Below are 21,419 nucleotides of genomic sequence, written 5' to 3'. Positions count from 1 at the left end.
GAAATGCTGTTGAAGTGGCAGTAGCCCTAGTGGAATGAGGCCTAATCCCAGCTGGAATCTCTTTGCCATGATGGGAATAACAAAATGCAATGCAGAACCCAATCCACCTAGAAATAGTTTGTTTTGACACAGGCTTGCCCTGCGAACTCAAAGCAAAAGAAACAAACAACTGCTGAGACTGCCTAAAATCCTTAGTCCTGCTCAAATAATAACGCAATTGCCTGTGTACATCTAAAGTGTGCAAAATCTTTTCCCCTTTATTTTAAGGATCTGCATAGAAAGTAGGCAAATGAATAGTTTGGTTTAAAGCCACACTAGAAACCACCTTAGGCATAAAGGAAGGATTAGTACGTAATGATACCCTATCCTTATGAAAAATCAAAAAAGGCTCAACTGCCATAAGGGCCTGTAACTCAGAAACCCTTCTTGCAGAAGTAATGGCCAACAAAAAAGCAGTCTTCCATGACAAGTATTTCAGTTCAGCAGTAGCCGCAGGCACAAAAGGTTGTAGAGTAAGTTTCTCCAACACAAAATTGAGATCCCAAGCAGGAGTAGGAGCTCTACGTGGGTCTTATATTCTTTGCCCCTCTAAGAAATTGCTTGAACAAAGGATGTGAAAACAATGGTGGGTCACAATCATAGTGAGCTGAAATTGCTGCAGCATGAATCTTAATGGAAGAGAAAGACAAACCTTTGTCCAATAACTCAGTAAGATATTGAAGAGTCACTCAAATTAGGCTCAAATCTCCAAATTCTTTGCTGCAGTCCAAAATAAAAATCTCTTCCATTTTTCTGTACACTTTCCTTGTACTAGGTCTTCTGGCTTCCATAATCACATTTAAAACTTGTTGAGGAAGTTGAGACCTGCTGTCTTTCAAAACAGAATATGCCAGGCTGTTAGATGAAGAGAGTGAAGCTTGACATTGAGCAGACGACCGTCCTTCTGAGACAACAGATGTGGAATCAAGGGTAAAGGCCATGGAGGCTTCCTTACCAGACTCCTCAGTAATGGGTACCAGTGCTGCCGAGGCCAATCTGGAGCTATTAGAATCATCCTTGGCTTGTCTTGTCTGACCTTTAGAAGCACCTTTGGGAGAAGAGGAAGAGGTGGAAAAGCATACACATGAAGATTTTTCCAACTGAAAGAAAGAGCATCCACTTTCCAAGCTGTGTGATGAAACCTTCGTGCAAAACTTTGGCAGCTGGTGGTTTAGTGGAGAAGCGAACAGATCTATGTCTGGAGTTCCCCATGACACTGTCAATTTTGAAATACATGAAGATCCAGTTTCCACTCGTGGGGATCCATGATTTGCCTGCTTAACACATCTGCTAAGGAGTTCTGTGCTCCCAGCAGAAACCTTGCCTGAAGAGTTAGTTGCAAGCTGAGCGCAGTCTCCCATAAAATCATTGCTTGCCTGCACAATGGGTAAGAATGTGTTCCCCCTTGTTTGTTGATGTACCACATGACAGTTGTGTTGTCTGTTAGAATCAACACCTGCCCTGGAAGAAGTAACTCCTTGAAAGCCATTAATGCAAACTGGATTGCTAACATCTCTTTCATGTTGATATGTAGATGCTGTAGTCTGGCAGGCCACTTGTCTTGTATCCATTTTCCATCTAGATGAGCTCCCAAGCAATGTCTGAGGCATCCGTCGTTAGAATCTGACTCGCCTCTGGCCGGGTCACAGAGAGTCCCTTGTTTAGGTGACATTCCTGAGCCCACCACAAAAATTCCTTTTGAATGCAAGGTATTATTTGAATGACAGTGTCCAAATCCTGGCAGTGCTGTGTCCATAGATTTTTAGATACCATTGTAGCTTCCTCATATGCAGTTTGGCATTGGGAAGCACCAGAATACAAGATGCCATGAACCCTAAGGCTTGAAGGACTGTCCTTGCAGTCAGCCCGGACTGAAGAGATAGTTGATGGAAGTAACTGGAAAGATTCTTTTGTTTGTCCGGGGTTAAAAAGGCCATCTGGGCTGCTGTATTCAGTCTCACACCCAGAAAGCACATGTCTTGAGAGGGTACTAGACTGGACTTTATTTCGTTCACAGAATACCCTAGGCATCTTAGCACTGCTATAACATATTCCAAATGCTGTAGAAGGTCTTCTTTTTCTTGAGCCAGAATCAGGCAGTCGTCTAAGTAAGGATAGATTTGAATTCCTTTTAGCCTGAAGTAAGCTATCACTGGAGCCAGAACCTTTGTGAATACTCTGCAGTGGATAAGCCAAAGGGCAATGCAGAGAACTGATAATGAGAATTTCCAGCTCGAAAACGCAGATACTTCCTGCAACTTAGCCTTATAGGCACATGAAGGTAAGCTTCCTTGAGATCTAAAGTTACCATCCAGTGATCTTTGCCCAGCAGAGGTAAAAGCTGTTGTAACGTCAACATTTTGAACTTGGGAATGTCCAGATAAGTGTTGAGGATAGATAAATCCAGAATTGGTCTCCACGTGTTCCCCTTCTTTGGTACTAGGAACAGGCGAGAATAAAATCCTAGGCCCCTTTCTGGCACAGGAACTGACTGAATGGCTCCTATTTGGAGCAACAGAGAAATTTGCTTGTGAGCCTCTGTTCTTTGTAGAGGAGGAATGTCTGGCATGCCTTTGAAAGGAGGCAAGGTATGGAAATAAAGCCTGTAACCATGGTGAATGATATCCAGAACCCATCTGTCTTGGGTAATTAAATCCCAATTTTCTTTGAAAAGAGACAGCCTTCCTCCCAAAGGTGCCGCCAGGCGAGAATGAACTGGCAGCTGAAAAGGCAGGTCATTGGGTCTGCTTACGAAAGGACTGACCCCTGCCCTCACCAGAAGTCTGAGCAGGTGAACTCCCTGTCCTAGGCCTAAAAGAACCTTGAGCTCTGCCCCTACCACGTCTAGACCTACCCCTAGACTGGGAATCATAAGCAGGATAAGTCCACCCCTTAGTAGGCCAATTTCTACTAAACTTCGGAGGCTGCACCTGCAAAAAATCTTTAACAGTTTGCATAGACTTAGCCTTGTCCTCCATTTTCTTTAAAACTGCTTCAACAGGCGAACCAAACAACACATCAGACTGTAAAGGAGCATCCAAAATCCTTGTCTTAACATGCTCAGCTAAGTTCTGATCTCTCAACCAGGCGTGCCTACGAAGAACAGAACCAGTGGCAGCCACCCTCGAGGAGGCCTGCACAGCATCAAAACCACACTGCAAGGAATGTTTACCCACCTGTTCAGACACATGAACTAAATCCTGCAACTCTTTACACACAATACCTTCTGCCAGAGCATCCACCTTAGATTTCAATTGTGAAAGGAGGTAATTCTGATATTTTAACATGTGAAACTGACAATTCAATGCCCTCATGGCTAAAGTGGAAGAAGTATACACTTTCTTTCCCCATCTGTCCAAAGCCCTTGCCTCTTTATCAGGAGGAACAGGATTTTTAACCACAGAAGCCTTCACACCTTTAGGCCCCTGAGAGACAGTTTCCGGTCTGCCCTAGGACTCTTAAAAGATACTTATGAGCTTCAGGCACCCTATAGTACCTATCCGGTTTAACTGGTGCAGGAGGCAAAGAATCAGGATTCAGGGAAGCCTCTGCAAAAACATCTTCCACCACATTGAGAACCGGAGGTATAGCTAAAGGCCTATGTTGGGGTAAAAACAAGAATTCCCTAAGCCTCTTCCTGGAATCAGAGAAATCTTGACCTTCCCATTTAAAATGCTCCCTCATGGAATGCAGAGTCTCTGAAAATGAAAAATCCTCAGGAGGAGAAGCTGAAGGAGTAGAATCATCCACATCAGAATCAGAATAAGGAGGAAACTCCTGCAAGTCTTCAGTCAAGACTCAGAAGCCTCGAACAGTGCTCAAAACTCTCAAACTCAGGTTCCACCCTAGGCCTCTTATCAGGAGGGGGCATAGAACCTCTAATCATAGTAATCAAATCCTCTGCCATTTTAAGCATATGTTTCTTAGGCAAAGACCCTGAAGCACTAGGAGAAACCCCCACTGAAGCTACACTAGGCCTGCCTCTCAAAGAAGCCTTGGAAACAGAGGGGGAGGCTCTAACCACCTTAGGAAGAGAGGGAAGAACAGCCACCTGAGAAGCCCCCTCAACCTGGCCTACTTCCTGAGAGGATACATCCTGTAACAATAAAGTCTCTCCCTGAGACTCCAAAGAAACACCTGGCAGAACCTCCGGCTCCACTGAGCCTTCTAAAGAACCGGCCAGGGACTGTAGGTTCTTCCACTCTAGGCTTTGCTGCTTTATCCTTGCGCTTTTGCGAAGCGGCGCCGGAACATCCGACGGCATTTTATAATTACAACGCTTCCCAAACACTAACCTGGCACAGTCTAACCTTCTCTTAATAGTGCGTTTGTTAAATCTTGCACAAGAGCGGCATCCAACAACGCCGTGCTCAGGCCCTAAACAAGGTATACACAAAGTATGGTAATCCCTATGAGGTATCTGTTTCCCACAAGAAATACAGTTATTCACTTTTTCTGACATCCGTTAAATACTGAGGCAAGAAAAACCAAAATATTCCCAACGGGTACTTAGCCAACTTTGATTCGGTCTGAAACTCTGACTTCAGAAACTTTCAGAACGCCAACCTGCACTCGCAAAATTGCTTCTGCATCGGACCATGCGGCAAAAAAGACTGAAGATATGACGTCGGTCATGCGCATTAGTACCCTGACGTACTGACGTCAGTCTAATGCGCCGTGACCGACGTCAGCCATATACTTTGGTATTCGGGCCGACTGGACAGCGGACTACCCCAATAGTTAGGACTGCAGCAATGTGGAATGAAGAACATCTAAAATATTCCCCAACGGGGTACTTAGCCAACTTTGACTCGGTCTGAAACTCCGAATTCGAAAAATTTCAGAACGCCGAACGGCACTTGCAACGCTGCTTCTGCATCGGACCATGCGGCAAAAAAGACTGAGGATATGACGTCGGTCATGCGCATTTGTACCCTGACGTCCTGATGTCAGTCTTAAGCGCCTTGACCGACGTCAGCCTAATACTTTGATATTCGGGCCGACCGAGGACAGCGGACTACCCAAGTGTAAGGACTGCAGCAATGTGAGATGAAGAACATCAGTGGTGTTGTCAGTCTTTACCATTAACTGTCCTAGAAGAATGTGGTCCTTTAAAGGCTGTCAGAGCATTCTGTACAGCTAACATTTCTTTTTGATTGATATTTAGGTGCAGTTGACTTGGGTTCCATTTGCCCTGAATGCACCTCCCTGTAAAGTGAGCCCCCCATGCATAGTCTGATGCGTCTGTTAGGGTTTGGGTGGCAGGGGGTAGAGTGAATGACAGTCCGTTGTTTTGGTGGCAGGCCTCTGCCCACCAAAGGAACTCTAACTGTAGGCAAGGTATGACAGGAATCATCGCTTCTAGATCCTGAGAATGTTGACACCATAGGCTTTTTAGATACCATTGTAGTTTCCTCATATGCAGTCTTGCATATGGAATTAGGAGAATGCAGGAGGCCATGAACCCCAAAGCTTGCAGTATTTGTCTTTTAGATAGGGTCTTTCTGACCATTAGTTTGAAGTAAGCTGTTAAATGAACTTGTTTCTCTGGCGTGAGGAAAACCATCTGGGAATTTGTGTTCAAGCTTGCTCCCAGGAATACAATTTGTTGACAGGGTACAAGATGTGATTTCTTTTCGTTTATGGTGTACCCCAGAGACGTTTGCACTTTTTGTACAAACGCCAGATGATTCAATAGTATGTCCTGGCTTTCTGACTGAATTAGACAATCGTCCAGGTATGGGTATATTTGAATATTTCTTTGCCTGCAAAATGCAACGACTGGAGCTAGGCACTTTGTGAAATCCCTGGGCGCAGTAGATAAGCCAAAAGACAGTGCAGAAAACTGATAGTGCATGAAGCCTGCTTTGAAGCGTAGGTATCTTCTGCAAGATTCCCTGATTGGAATGTGCAGGTAGGCTTCCTTTAAATCCAGTGTTGGCAACCAAGCATCCTTGCCTAGCATAGGAAGCAACTAGTGAAGAGTTAGCATCTTGAATTTTGGGATCACCAAAAAAGTGTTTAGGATAGAGAGATCCAGGATAGGACACCAGGAGTTGTCTTTTCTGGGCACCAGAAAAGTCTTGAGTAGAAACCTTGTTCCCTTTCCTCTTCTGGGACAGTTTGAGTAGCCCTTATACTTAAGAGAGAGAGAGAATTTGCTTTTGAGCCTCTGCCCACTGATTTAGGGGTAGATCTGGCCAACTGTTTGGGGTTGGTAAAGTGTGGAAGTGGAATCTGTATCCTTGGGAAACTATATTTAAAACCCATTTGTCCTGGGTAATGAGTTCCCAGTTTTTTGCCTGCAGAGCATCTTTCCCCGTAAAGGAGCAGTCAGTTGAGAAGGGCTTGGAAGATTTAACGTTAAGTCATTGAGACAGTTTACCATGGGGGGGTGGGGTCTTACTACTCCCTGCTTTGGAAGTGGGAGCCCCCCACTGCTTAGTCCTGTGCGTACCTTGGGACTGATGCCTGAGTGTTCTGCTGGTTCTGGGTTTGTTCTGAGAAGGCCTGGAAGAGGCAGGAAAGGACCAATTCTTAGAGGGCCAATGCCTACTAAATCTTGGAGGATGCACGTGCAGGAAATCTTTAACAGTTTGCATAGATTTAGCTTTTTCCTCCATCTTTTTAAGTACTACTTCTGCTTTGTTGCCAAACAGGCGGTCCTGGTTTAAGGGAGCATCCAACAATTTAGCTTTAACATGATCTGGCAAAGATTGCTCCTTAAGCCAAGCATGCCTTTTAAGTACAGACCCAGTAACAGCAACCCTGCAAGATGCCTCTAGTGAATCAAAACCACATTGCAAAGTATGTTTTCCAACTTGTTCAACAGAATGCATTAAATCCTGTAAAATCCTTATTTTCAGCACAGTCAGGAATCAACATAATTTTCTGTTTAAGCAATCCAATAATATGCTGCTGATACTTTAACATATGAAACTGGCAATTTAAGGCCCTAATGGCCAAGGTTGCACAAGTGTATACCTTCTTACACCATCTATCCAGCGCCTTGGAATCTCTATAAGAGGGGGTAGGATTTTTGGCAGTAGTAGCCTTTATGCCCTTGGGTCCCTGTGGAATGGTCTCAGGATCCGCAGTAGGATTTTTAAAGTGGAACTTGTGAGAGTCAGGAATCCTATAATATCTATCTGGTTTCTGGGAGCAGGAGGTAAGGAGTCAGGGGCCAAGCTAGACTCCGTAAAGGCATCATCAACAATGTCCAGTACAGGGGGGGGGGGTAGCTAAAGGCCTGTGTTGGGGCAGGAGTAAGAAATCCATAAGCCTCTTTTTAGAATCAGAGTAATCCTGGCTTTTCCAGCAAAAATGCTCCCTAAGAGTATGCAAGGTTTCACCAAAAGAGAAATCCTCTGGAGGGGAAGCAGAGGGAATAGAGTCCTCTGCATCAGAATCCTCATAGGCAGATAAGGGTAGATCCTGGTCATCAGAAGAAACAGAAATTTCAGAATCCTGATCAGAAGAATCATAACCAAACTCAGTCCTAGGTCTCTTAGAGGGGGAAGGTTGTCTTCCCATGATTAAAGTAATAAGGTCTTCAGCCATTCTTATCATTTGTTTTTTAGGCATAGAGGCCTGACCATGTGGTCTGGGTGTCGGTTTTCTAGGCATGGATCGAGTTTTAGGCCTTGAAGAAGATGATGGTGTTGGTTTAATATGCAAGTCAGTAGGCCTGAATACACCCTCAGAAGCCGGTGCCTACACAGCAGCTCTGGACCCTTCCAAGGTAGAGACATTCGCAGGTTCCACAGCTGAAGCATCTCGCTGCATACCGGACTCTGAATGGGTCTCGGTAGAGGCCTGCAAATCTGAAGTAGCGGGTATCGGGGGCTGCAAAAGCGCATCACTGAGTACCGGTGAACTGGTGACTAGCTTAGGAGAAGCGTCGTTGGCAACTTTGGACCTAGGCGGCCTGCCTCTGTCTTTATCTTTGCGTTTTTTCGAAATGTCGGTAGTCGGGTGGCTTACCGAAGCCATACCTGGATAATTGAACTGAGTACCAAAATATTTAGAAGCGTAAATATACTGACGATGAACAGTTCGTTGTTTAAATAAGGCACAAAACTGACAGCGAGGTACGTTGTGGTCAGGGCCTAGGCATGGAATACAGTACGAATGAAAATCTTTGAGGTATTTGCTTTCCAAAAGAAATACAATTATTGACTTTTACTGACATCGGTTTACAGCAAGAAAAAGTTTCCCCAGTGGGGTACTTGGCTTTAGTTGAAGACTTCTGTTCTGAAACTCGAAAATGAAAATTTCAGGAGTCGGCCGACCGGCACTTACGAACTGCTTCTGCTTCGGGCACCGCACGGCAAGAAAGACTGATGTAACGGCATCGGCTGCATGCTTTATACCCCTGACTACCTGACGTCATGGAAGATGAGACAGCAACCAACGCAGGACCCAAGACTTTGATAATCAGGCTGACTGAGGGCTACTGCATGCAGATAAAACTAAATGTGATGACTGCAACAGTGTGTGAGTGAGTGAGTGAGTGAGTGAGTGAGTGAGTGAGTGAGTGAGTGTGTGTGTGTGAGAGAGTGAGTGTGTGTGTGTGTGTGTGTGTGTGTGTGTGTGTGTGTGTGTGTGTGTGTGTGTGTGTGTGTGTGTGTGTGTGTGAATCAAGCCCTAACACTATTTGTCACACCCAGCATGAAAGGTTTCATTAGCTTGGCTTGGTGGGATTTTCCTCAGATAGTTCAGAAAAAAGTCAACAGAAACAAAGCATGAGCACTCTGAAGTTAAAACTCTTTCATTCCAACAACATGAATGATATGAATGATACTCAGATTATGAAAATGTACACAAGATCCACAACCTATCATATATGTTTATACACAAGTACTAGGCTAGCTGCCCTTGGGGGGCATTTTCAGCCTAGACAATTGCCATTATTGTGCGCAAATGAACCTGTCTCATTTGGTTAGAGACTGGCGTTACCTATCCCATGACCAATAATTATACATTATAAGAATAACTAGGGTCATACCATAAATAAATTGAGGGGACCCATGCATGGGATACAGTATTTAGGACCTGACTCTGTACAAGGGCAGTCCTGAAGTAAAATTTTTATTTCCCATCTATAGATCCAAGTCACACTTGAATATGGAGAGGGATGAACTTGGTTTTCTGTGTATGAGGAGTCTGTTCAAGAACAGAGGTGCCCTGTGACACATACGTGCCCCTCCAAAGTGTTCTGTTGATGTTGCAGAATAGGTTTAGATCACTAAATTGAGTATTTCTGATATCAAATGACTTGCTGATATGCAGCAAATCAGTACTGGTATAGAGGATGCCTTGTATGCCAGACATCGGCCACCTCTTAACAGTCTGTAGGATACAAAGTACAGTGACAGGGCTTGGAGTCAGTCCATGTACGGCATGTTGTTTAGGCCACATATCCTTTTAATTTCCTTCAGAAAAGTAGATGCCAAACTGGAGATACCCCAGTACAGAAACCTGGGAGACTCCACTGGAGATTGGTCTCTTTGCGACAGTAACTTCCACTATTTTGATTTCTCAAGTCCCACCTCTGGGCCAAGCTTGCAATCCAGTTGGTGATGTAGGGGTTTATTTCCAGTTTATTTAGCTTTTCTACTATGCTTGAGTGGAGAACTGTGTCAAAAGCTTTGGCCAATTTGAGGTATACACTGTGTACTGTTCTACCTTAATCTATTACTTTGGTGACCTTTTAAAAAAAGTCTACCAAGTCATGTAAGCATGACCTGCCACTGACAAATCCACTGTGACAGGTCCAGTGTTTGGAGGTTCCCTATGCCATGACAGATTAGCACCACAAGTCTTTCCATGGCTTTGTGTTTCAGGATGGTCAGACTTACAGGTCTCTAATTGCCTGGGTCTGTGGAAGATCCTCCCTTATGCAGGGGAATAACTGCAGCTGTCCTGCGTTCATTTATTATAAAACTTCTATGAAAGCTGAGATAGAAAGTGCTTCATTCTATTTAAGGTGCATACATGGATACTCTCAGAACCCACTGATGCAGTATTTTTAGCTTTTGAAAGGACTTTTGGGACTTGGTCTTGTGTAATAACTGGAGTTGAGTCAGCTTCATGTACATCTTGAGGGACAGATGGAGGGGACAGAGGGGAAAAAAGTTACAGCTAAATTTCCTGGCCAATAAGTTCTCTATATATTTAGCTCCAGTGTAGGTAACATCATTCACAATTAGCTCATCACATTGCATTTTGAGATTACGAACATAACTAAAAGAGGCCTTGTGACTGACCGTGGATTGGGTAGCTGGGGTAGTTATTTTTTGCTTACACTTGGTTTTGTTGGATTTTATTAAGGTCCCGAGTTGTTTATTTCAATGACTAGGACTCCAACATTCTGGGAATTACTTTTCTAACTTTTGGTCAAAAATTTCCTTTTACTGTAAAGCTTGATGATATTATGGTTCTACCATGTGGGTTTGTTTCTGTGGGTTTGCCCTGCACTTGCCCCTACAGGGTATAGCTGCATCTATGCAGCTGTTTGCATGCTGGCATAGTATGTACTGTTTATAAATACTTCTCATATTAATATTCTTTGCTAGCAAACATGACGGCATGGCATCTTTTAACATAGAACGAGAAAGTTAAGTGTGCAGTTCATTACCATCTATCCTTTACTTCATGCTACCAAATGACATGTTATCTTCTAGAATGGAATAAGATAATTAATTGTGGACTTCATACTGCCAAACATGACAAAAGTGTCACCTTCTAAAATGGAACAAGAAAATTAATGTGGAATCCATTACCATCTTAACGCCTTCACCTCTGCAGAGAGCTTCATATACTTCACGCTCAGGCAAATAATCAGGAGGCCTCTCATAGATCCCACTAACCGTTTTTGGTTCTTCAAATGCGGTTTTATTTACCTTCCCTTCATGTTGTTCTTTCTCCAACAAAGCCTCAAAATAGTGCAGATTGCCACCTGCTCTTTCATGGGTAGGATCTGAAAAAGATGCAAATTTATTTTGCTTACTGATTGTGCTACATAAAGATAGGTAAGAAATGTCCATAAACTGTATAAAAGTATAAGTATTTCAGGCATACCTAAAGCAATTAATCGTCGAGTGAGCTCAATTGCACGAAACAAGTCACCCAGCTGAAAAACAGAATAGCTCAGGTAATCAAGCACCTCACTTTTACTAATGTCTGTATCCTCTCCTTCATCTATTTGTTTAAGGGCCTGCTGCATCCACAGTACAGTGTGGTAGTAATCTCCATCATTATAAGCGATTTTTCCCATATCAAAACAGTCTTCTGCTGTCAGAAATGCACTATGCTTCACTCCTGCAACATAAAAATTCAAATGAATATTGCTACAGTGGATGCTATCAGGAAGAAGGGACTAAACTCTACTAAGGTGCAAACCTATGAAGGGAAGAACTATACCACAGACTTAAAGATATATCCAGTACAACTTTAATTCAAAATGTTAAAAAGATAAACACCAACTCTTTAGTTCCTCAAAATAATACGTAGTGGTGCCCTAAACACAATGAAAACTCTACAACATTTGTACATGAGGCATGCTGATCTAAAATTATACCACAAATTCATTATATGACAATAAATCCTTACTGTATGTGCAGAGCCATAGAATCCTTCCTGTGCTTGTTTTTTTGTTCCATTTTGATCTCTGCTTTGAACTGCTCAGTAAAACACCAGAAATACACAATTTATCTACATGCCACTACTAACCTCCTTCCTTGCAACTAGAACAGGCCATATGTAACGTCAACCTATTCTACAAAGACAAGGTGTGCTGGTGCAAGCAGTCTCTCCAGCTCAGTCTGCTCCAGCCTGTACATAGTCTACTCTGTGCTATCTAAATCATGGATTTTTCCAAAACGTGCTATACTGAAATGGCAAGGCAAAGCATCTCTGTCAGTGAACATGACAAGAGATAAAACTTTTTTCTAAGAATGTCTCCAGTTGGGATTGCTGGTACTCTGCCACTACATCTAATATTTTCATACTCACACATGCATTTGCATGCACTACATCACTCTCAATATTTTTTATTGATTTACTTTCTTTCACTTACAGGAAAATCTGACTGGGTATGATATGTGTTTTCAGCACTGGTCCAAGGAGAAATGCCAAAAAAATTATTACATTAAAGGAAAAGTACAGTTGTGTACACTTACCATAAATGTAGATGTTCGAGTGCATTCACTGTTGCAGTCATCACATTTGGGTTATCTGCTTGCAGTAGTCCTCAGTTGGCCTGATTAGCAAAGTCTTGGGTCCTGCGTCGGTTGCTGTCCCTTCTTCCATGACGTCAGGTCGTCAGGGGTATAAAACATGCAGCCGACGCCATTACATCAGTTTTACTTGCCCCAGATGTCAGGTGTCCCCCTAATGGGAAGCCATAAAATCTATAAATATACAAGGTTATACCTCCAACAAAAAAGCAAATACACCAAAAAACTTTTGAGTATAGTAAAGGAGAGTAGAAGTATAGCCAAAAAAGGTAAGGGGGCTTGGAGGGAGGGTAATCAGGACTGCAACAGTGAATACACTCGAGCATCTACATTTATGTTAAGTGTACACAACTGTACTATGTTCTTCGTGTTTCACTGTTGCAGTCATCACATTTGGGTAGATTCCTAAAGCTAAGGATGGAAGGAGGAATTTAGATAGCATTAGGACCAGCTAAAAGATCCTGCAAGACTGCAGTGGCAAAGCCAGCTGTGGATTTAGAGAAAATTGGAAGATGGTAATGCTTGGTGAAAGTATATACAGAACTCCAGGTAGCAGCTTCTTGGATGTCCCTGGTAGGGACACCTCCGAGAAAGGCTGTAGAGGTAGATGCAGCCCTGGTGGAGTAGGGTCTGATCCCTTGTGGGATACGTTTTCCATGGTGCTTGTAGAAGAAATGAATGAAATGGCCTATCCATTTGGAAATGGTTTGCTTTGAAATAGCCTTACCCTCTGGCCCTGCAGCAAATGCCACCAGCAGTTGTTCGGAATTCCTTTGAGGTTTAGCCCTGTCTAAGTAGAATCCAAGTTGCCTGTGCACATCTAATGAGTGCAGTATCTGTTTCCCTCTGTTCTGTGGATTAGAAAAGAAAGTTGGATAATTAATGGACTGATTAAGGGCCACACTGGATACCACCTTGGGCATGAAGTAGGGATTGGTCCTGAGAGACACCCTGTCCGCGTAAAAGATGATGAAAGGCTCCACTGCCATAACGGCCTGTAATTCAGATACCCTTCCTGCTGAAGTGACTGCTAAAAGGAAAGCTGTTTTCCAAGAAAGGAATTTTAAGTCTGCAGTAGCAGCTGGCTCGAAAGGGGGAAGAGTGAGTTTCTCCAATACAAAGTTAAGGTCCCAGGCTGGAGTTGGAGCTCTCCTGGGTGGTCGTACGTTTTTGGCCCCTCTGAGGAACTGCTTGAGCAGTGGATGAGAGAAGATGGGAGTTTCTGTGTTAAAATGCGCTGAAATGGCTGAGGCGTGAATTTTGATGGAGAAGGACAGGCCCTTGTGAAGCATCTCAGTTAAGTATTGTAAAATCTGAGGTAAATTGGGCACTGCTGTGCTCATCCCTTGAGATTGGTTGCAGGCACAGAATCTTTTCCATTTTTCAGGATAAGATTTTCTAGTACTAGGCCTCCTTGCCTCTAAAATGATATCCATCACTGGTTTACTGAGGGATGGTAAATGAGAGACTAGGTAATTAGCCAGGCTGCTAGGTTCAGTGTTTGAAGCTGAGGGTGCAGAATCTGGTTCTCCTGCTGAGACAATAGGGTAGGCGTCTGGGGCGGGTGCCATGGGGCCAACAGTGACACACTGTGCAAGAGGGGGTACCAGTGTTGGCGTGGCCAGTCTGGTGCATTCAAAATCATTTAGTAGTACTTTGGAGAGCAGAAACAGAGGAGGAAAGGCATAAACTGATTGGATGCTCTGCCCTTCAGCTGGAAAAAGCTTGTTTGTGGGGAGTCTTTGTGCAAAATTTGTCCAATTGATAGTTTTTGGGGGAGGCAAACAGGTCTATATCTGGGCTCCCCCATTTGCTTGTCAACATGTTGAAAATCCTTGGTTCCAGTTTCCACTCGTGTGGGTCCATGAGGTTTCTACTTAGTTCGTCTGCCAGTGTATTTAGTTTTCCTGGCAGGAATTGAGCTTGTAGATGCACTTGGTAGCTCAGGGCTGTGTTCCACAATGCCATGGCTAGTCTGCAGAGGGAAGAATGTGTACCCCCTGCTTGTTTATGTACCACATAACAGTGGTGTTGTCCGTCTTTAACATTAATTGTCCTGGAAGAATGTGGTCCTTGAAGGCTGTCAGAGCATTTTGTATAGCTAACATTTCTTTTTGATTGATATGCAGGTGCATTTGACTTGGGTTCCATTTGCCCTGAATGCACTTGCCTGCCAGGTGAGCCCCCCATGCATTGTTTGATGCATCTGTTGTTAGGGTTTGGGCGGCAGGGGGTAGTGTGAATGGTAATCCCTTATTTTGGTGGCAGGCCTCTGCCCACCAAAGGAACTCTAGGCGTAGGCAAGGTATGACAGGAATCATTGCTTCTAGATCCTGAGAATGTTGACACCATAGGCTTTTTAGATACCACTGTAGTTTCCTCATATGCAGTCTTGCATATGGAATTAGAAGAATGCAGGTGGCCATGAACCCCAAGGCTTGTAGTATTGGCCTTGCAGATAGCAAGGTTTTGTGGCCACATGTCTGAAGTAGGTTGTCAAATGAATTTGTTCCTCTGGCGTAAGGAAAGCCATCTGGGAAGTTGTATTCAAGCTTGCTCCCAGGAATATAATTTGTTGACAGGGTACCAGGTGTGATTTATTTTCGTTTATGGTGTACCTCAGACAAGTTAGCACCCTTTGTACAAAGGCCAGATGATTCAAAAGTATGCCCTGGCTTTCTGCCTGAATTAGACAATCATCCAGGTATGGGTATATTTGAATATTTCTTTGCCTGCAAAATGCAATGACTGGAGCTAGGCACTTTGTGAATACCCTGGGCACAGTGCATAAGCCAAAGGGCAGTGCAGAGAACTGATAGTGCGTGTAGCCTGCTTTGAAGCGTAGGTATCTTCTGCAAGATTCCCCGATTGGGATGTGCAGGTATGCTTCCTTTAAATCTAGTGTTGCCAACCAGGCATCTTTGTCTAGCATAGGGAGGAACTGGTGAAGAGTCAGCATCTTGAATTTTGGAATCACCAAAAAGGTATTTAGAGTAGACAGGTCCAGGATAGGACACCATGTATTGTCTTTTCTGGGTACCAGGAAAAGTCTTGAGTAGAAACCTTGTCCCTTTTCCTCTTCTGGTACCAACTGAATAGCCCCCATGCTTAAGAGAGAAAGTACTTGCTTTTGGGCCTCTGCCCACTGATTTGGGGGTAGATCTGGCCACCCGCTTGGTGTTGGTAACGTGTGGAAGTGAAATCTGTATCCCTGGGACACTATATTTAAAACCCATTTGTCCTGGGTAATGAGTTCCCAGTTCTTTGCATGAAGAGCAATCTTTCCCCCCAAAGGGGCAGACAGTTGAGAAGTGCTTGGCAGTTTTAAAAAGAAGTCATTGAGACAGTTTACCATAGGGGGAGTTTTACTACCGCCAGATTTGGAAGTGGAGGCCCCCCACTGCTTAGTCCTGTGCGTACCCTGGGACTGAAGCCTGGGAGCTCTGCTGGATCTGGGTTTGGACTGAGAAGGTCTGGAAGAGGCAGGAAAGGATCAATTCTTGGAAGGCCAATTGCCTACTAAACCTTGGAGGTTGTACCTGTAAAAAATCTTTAACAGTTTGCATAGATTTAGCTTTTCCCTCCATCTTTTTAAGAACTTCTTCTGCCTTGTTGCCAAACAGGTGGTCATGGGTTAAGGGAGCATCCAGTAATTTTGCTTTAACATGATCTGGGCAAGGATTGCTACTTAAGCCAGATATTCCTTCTAAGTATAGACCCAATTATAGCAGCCCTGCAAGATGCCTCTAGTGAATCAAAATCACATTGCAAAGTATGTTTTCCAACTTGTTCAGCTGAATGTAGTAAATCCTGTAAATTCTTATTTTCAGCACAATCAGGAATCAACATCATTTTCCATTTAAGCAATCCAATAATATGCTGCTGATACTTTAACATATGAAACTGTTTAAGGCCCTAATGGCCAAAGTTGCAGAAGTGTATACCTTCTTACCCCATCTATCCAGCGCCCTGGAGTCTCTATCAGAGGGGGTAGGGTTTTTGGCAGTAGTAGCTTTAATGCCCTTGGGTCCCTGTGAAATGGTCTCAGGATCCACAGTAGGATTTTTAAAGAGGAACTTATGAGAGTCAGGGACCCTGTAATATCTATCAGGTTTTCTAGGAGCAAGAGGTAAAGAGTCAGGGCCAAGCTATATTCCGAAAAGGTATCATCAACAATGTCTAGTACAGGAGGTATGGCCTGTGCTGGGGCAGGAGTAAGAAATCCCTAAGCCTCTTTTTAGAATCAGAGAAATCCTGACTTTCCCAATGAAAATATTCCCTGAGGGTATGCAAGGTTTCACCAAAAGAAAAATCCTCTGGGGGGGGGGGGATGCACAGGGAATAGAGTCCTCAGCATCAGAATCCTCATAGGCAGATAAGGGTAAATCCTGGTTATCAGAGGAAACAGAAAATTCAGAATCCTGGTCAGAAGCATCATAAGCAAACTCAGTCCTAGGTCTCTTAGAGGGGGAAGGTTGGCTTCCCCTGATTAAAGTAATAAGGTCTTCAGCCATTCTTATTTGTTTTTTAGGCATAGAGCCCTGGCCATGCGGTCTGGGCGTCAGTTTTCTCGGCATGGGTGCAGTTTTAGGCCTTGAAGAAGAAGATGGTGTCGGTTTGGGAAAGAAGGTGGGAAGGTGTATGGCCTGGTTAAGGGTCACATCAGATACTAGCTTGGGCATAAAGGAGGGATTAGTCCTCAGAGAGACTCTGTCTGCAGGAAAAATTATGAAAGGCTTGACAGCCATGACAGCTTGAAGTTCTGAAACCCTTCTGGCTGAGGTGATAGCTAGTAGGAAGGCAGTCTTCCAGGAGAGACTTTTCAATTCTGCTGAAGCGGCAGGTTTGAAAGGAGGTAAGGTTAGTTTCTCTAATGCATAATACAGGTTCCCAGGGTGGAGTAGGTCGTCTCCTGGGAGGCCTGATATTAGAAGCCCCTCTGAGGAATTGCTTAATCAAAGGATGAGAGAAGAGGGGTGGGTCTGAATCAAAGGGCAGAGATGGCAGAGGCATGGATTTTAATAGAGGAGAAGGAGAGGACACTATTGAGCAACTCTGCTAAGTAATCCAGGATGAGAGGCATGGAAGGTTGGGAGGTACTACCCCCTTTTGATTGTTTCCAGGAGCAAAATCTTTTCCATTCCTGCATAAGATTTTCTTGCGCTGGGCCTTTTGGCCTCTGTGACGATGTCCAGGCCTGCTTGCTTAACAATGACTTCTTGTTAGTTTTTAGTGTATGAGCCATGCTGAAAGTTTGAGAGTCTGTAGGTCTGGGTGCAGTACCTTCTCCCTCGCCTGGGTCAGGAGGTCTAACCTTAGAGGAAGCAGCTTGGTGGGCTGTAAGGTCAGATTGCATAGTAAGGGGTACCAATGCTGTCTAGGCCAATCTGGAGTGATGAGGATGGCCTTTGGTCTCTCCTCTCTTACTCTGATCAGAACCTTGGGAAGAAGGGGCAGAGGAGGGTATGCGTGGGGAGCTCCAGGGGAAGGTCAAGAGATCCAGCTTCCATGCTAGGAGGTGATACTCCCTGGTACAAAACTTGTGCAGCTGGTGGTTGAGGTGCGAGGCAGAGAGGTCCACCTCTGGGTTTCCCCACTCCTGGGTGATTTGCAGAAAGATTTCTCTGTGGAGCTGCCATTCATAGGGGTCCAGTAAGTTTCTGCTTTACGGTGAATGGTTCTTGCATTAAAGAGGGCAGAGAACCTGCAACGAGGGACGTCTTGGTCTGGCCCTAAACAAGTGATGCAGTAAGAATGAAAGTCTCGGTGTGGGATCTGCTTTCCACAGGTGAGACAATCTAACTTTTTCGGACATTGGTTAGAGCAAGAAAAAAGGGTCCCCAATGGGGTACTTAGCTTTTGACATTTTCTGCTAACATTCGACTTCTGGTAGCAACCAACCAGCACCTGTGCGAACTGCTTCTGCTACGGGCTACACGGCAAGAAGACTGATGTAATGACACTGGCTGCCTTGCTTTATAGTACTGATGACCTGATGTCAGACTCCAGGCGACAGCAGCCGGCACACAAAAACCTTGACTCTGGTATTCGGGCCGGCCGAGGGCTACCACAGCAGGGATAACCCATAGGTAATGACTACAACAGTGAAACACGAAGAACATCTATACAAGAAGGCGTTGTGGGATGAGGTAAGGGGTCTCTGGAACCATCTTTGGCCATACCAGAGTCACCAACTGTAGGCTAAGGTAATAATTTTACTTTTTTTTTTTTCGTTTTAGGTATAAGCGAGGTGGAAGCAGGAGGATTGGGAATATTATCCATGCTCTAGCCAGGGAAGAAGCCTGACTGCTGGTAAAGTAAGCTCAGTAATGCTGGGAGAAAGTAAGTATTCACTAGTAAGCACAATAGCACACTTCCCTTCCCCAAAGACCAAAAAAAATAAAAGATGCCAGACTAGCAAACACAAATAGTATGCAGGCAACTGTGTCACCAGACCTTAAAGTTTTAGTAAAAAATATCACAGAACATTTATTACCCTCAGACACGAGAATATATTCTGATTGCATTAAAAATAGTAACAGGCAGGAAAGACATACATTCAGAGTATAAAAGCACAGCCCAAATGTTTAATAATGTAGTATATTATCTCTTCCTCAGTGCAATACATGTTATGAATTTGTAAATTAGCCACAGTCATAGCGCAATAGTCTAATGTTCACAGTGAAGTCTTTTGGCTTTCCTGGTTAAGGGTTGCCACAGTGGAACTCCCGTCCGCTAATGATTGGCAGTGGATTTTTACGGTGCCAAGTTGCCAGCCCGACACCCAACCTTCAAAGAAGGCACGCCCATTCATGCACGCACCTACCTGCATGTCTTTAATATCATTCGACCACGGGGAGGACATGCAGACTCCACACAGAAGGCGCTCCAGCTGAGAATCGAACGGGAGAACCTCTTGCTGCGAGGCTACAACGCTAACCGCTGCACCACCGCGGCCTACACTCTAATGTTCACAGTGCAATACTCAAATGTCTCTTTCTGCGCAAGGATCAATGCAATGTTTTAACCAAGTACCTGTGCAATACTAAAGTCTCATGCAAGTAAGTATTCACTGCGAAAAGTGTTAAAATGTGTTTCTAATTATGTGCAGTATTAGTCTGCCTACCTGCATGTCTGTGATGTAATAGCTAGGAGGTATATGTGTAAATGTCTGTGAAAATAGCCTATATGTTGTCTGCACACTCAGTCTGGAGAGAGAGAATTTTTTTCAGTGTTTGCACTTGTGTGACTTCTGGATGACAATAAAGTTTACTTTGACTTTAATATTTTCATAAAAATCATAAAATTGTAAAACAAGTCAAGTATACAGTGTAGAAAAATGTAAGAAGCTTTCCTGACAATAGTCGGTATTTTTAAGGTGGATTTTTTTTGTTAAGGTAGTTCAGAAAAAAATGTCACAAATACTCACTAAAGATATTTGTGAGAAGGAGTCCCCAAAGAGGGTCTTATCTGTTAGGCAAAAGCTTCGGACCAATTGCTGTTCCACTGGAGCCACAGAGATGCTTCTCCTCAAACCAGCAGTAAAATTCGAAAATTTACTTCACTCTGGTTACTGATATACTTCCCTCCAAAAAGGATGCACCCTATCAGCAGCCAGGGTGTGTGAGAGGGAGGGGAGTTAAAGCTTTGGCGAGGTGGCCGGGTGCTGTGTCCTTGGCAGGACACTATCCATAGACCACTGCAGCACTGAGAATGAAGAACAGATGTGTGCTCTGCTCTGGCCTAAAATGCCAAATTCCAAGAAAACCTTGTGTTTTTCCAGTACTCATCCCAAATTTCAGAATTTCTGGGAATATACACAGATAAAAATCAGTACCACTGACAATGACCTTAATGTACAAATAAAGTTATCATGGCATGCAACACTGTCTCAATCTGCTACATGTTTTATTCATATTTACATTTCTTCTTTTAGAATTCAAATATATATCTTTATTCTGTAAGAGTTTTGTATAATACATCAATGAACTCTCTGACAATGCACCCTATTCTATGATTCTGTGGGTGAAGATATACAGAAATACCTCAGGACTCCATATTTCCTATAAGGCAGCTCTACATCTAATGCTAAATGACAAAAAGTATACCTTCTGAGATAATATAGCAGACTATGAGAGAACTAAATCCAACAAACTCAGTTATGGTATCCTTAACTACCAATTTACACTGTGAACAAGTCTTTTTACCTACATACAGATCTCAAGTTGTACTGAAAACAAGCAGCTGTTCATAACTACACTATATTAAATTTACAAAAGTATAAATGACAGAGATCAGCTCTGAGTTTTGGATGACTCAGTACTGTGGTGATTTTACTTGTTTCCCCATAATGCAACAAGAACAGTATAGCATTATGTCAGCAGTAAGGAATTTTCTACAATGTCTGAAATAATATAATACTAAGAATTCTAATTCTTACAATGAACTGACACTTTGCTCATAATACAAGAACACTTAATTAAGCATCATGTGAACATTTAAGAATTTGTTAAATTACCTGAAATTATACAATACTGAGAGTTCTAATTCCAGCAATTGACTGAAATACATACAGAGAAAACATTTCTTCGTTTTACCTGGTAACTTTCCTTTAGAAATACTGTCAGGGTCTAACTTATACGTGTCCTGAAGTCGCATCAGAGCTTTAGCTGCCCCAGCCTCATCTTCTTCACTTGGGAAATATTGCTTCTGAACAGTCAAATTGTTAATAAAACCTTAAAGCACACAAACATAAATCACTTCAGTATAAACTATAAAACAAAGGCACAAAACTCAGATTAATTCAAGTAAATATACATTTCAATATATCTTTTTTATAGATCACTACTATATAAGCAAATAACTCCCATCCCCAAACATTCTGCAAGTAATGATGCTTTAAGTACTCATCTAACAAGATTTATCAATAACATAAAAATTAAAATAAAATGTCTTTATTAGGAACAGCCATAAATTGACAGTGATTGGACAAACTAGGATGACAGATGAATACCACAGAAATTAATGAAACCTGATTGCACAGCTCTCCCAGTAAGATGTAATATGCAGAACAAGGCAAAAATAGTAAATAATAATGGAGACACATTTAATGCAGCTTCAACAGAAAGTCCAAATAGCAGT

At 43.2% G+C, this 21,419-nt stretch overlaps 1 protein-coding gene across 5 annotated transcripts in view; it reads right to left on the bottom strand.

The window, feature by feature from the left end:
* P4HA2 (prolyl 4-hydroxylase subunit alpha 2) overlaps nucleotides 1-21,419 on the bottom strand; it is a 1,028,898-nt gene that overhangs the window by 536,273 nt on the left and 471,206 nt on the right. For all 5 annotated transcript variants that reach the window (XM_044069196.1, XM_044069194.1, XM_044069197.1 and 2 more), the window contains 3 exons: nucleotides 20,876-21,013; nucleotides 11,122-11,361; nucleotides 10,824-11,020 (listed from right to left, as the gene is read on the bottom strand). In XM_044069196.1, coding sequence (XP_043925131.1) covers nucleotides 10,824-11,020; nucleotides 11,122-11,361; nucleotides 20,876-21,013 — 575 coding nt within the window. The remainder of the gene's footprint in view (nucleotides 1-10,823; nucleotides 11,021-11,121; nucleotides 11,362-20,875; nucleotides 21,014-21,419) is intronic.

The sequence above is a fragment of the Protopterus annectens genome, chromosome 4.part0 (genome assembly GCF_019279795.1).
Source record: "Protopterus annectens isolate FY-2018-M chromosome 4.part0, PAN1.0, whole genome shotgun sequence".
NCBI lineage: Eukaryota > Metazoa > Chordata > Ceratodontiformes > Protopteridae > Protopterus > Protopterus annectens.
The sequence above is the reverse complement of the archived record's forward strand: the minus strand, read 5'-3'. Positions and strand labels throughout refer to the sequence as shown.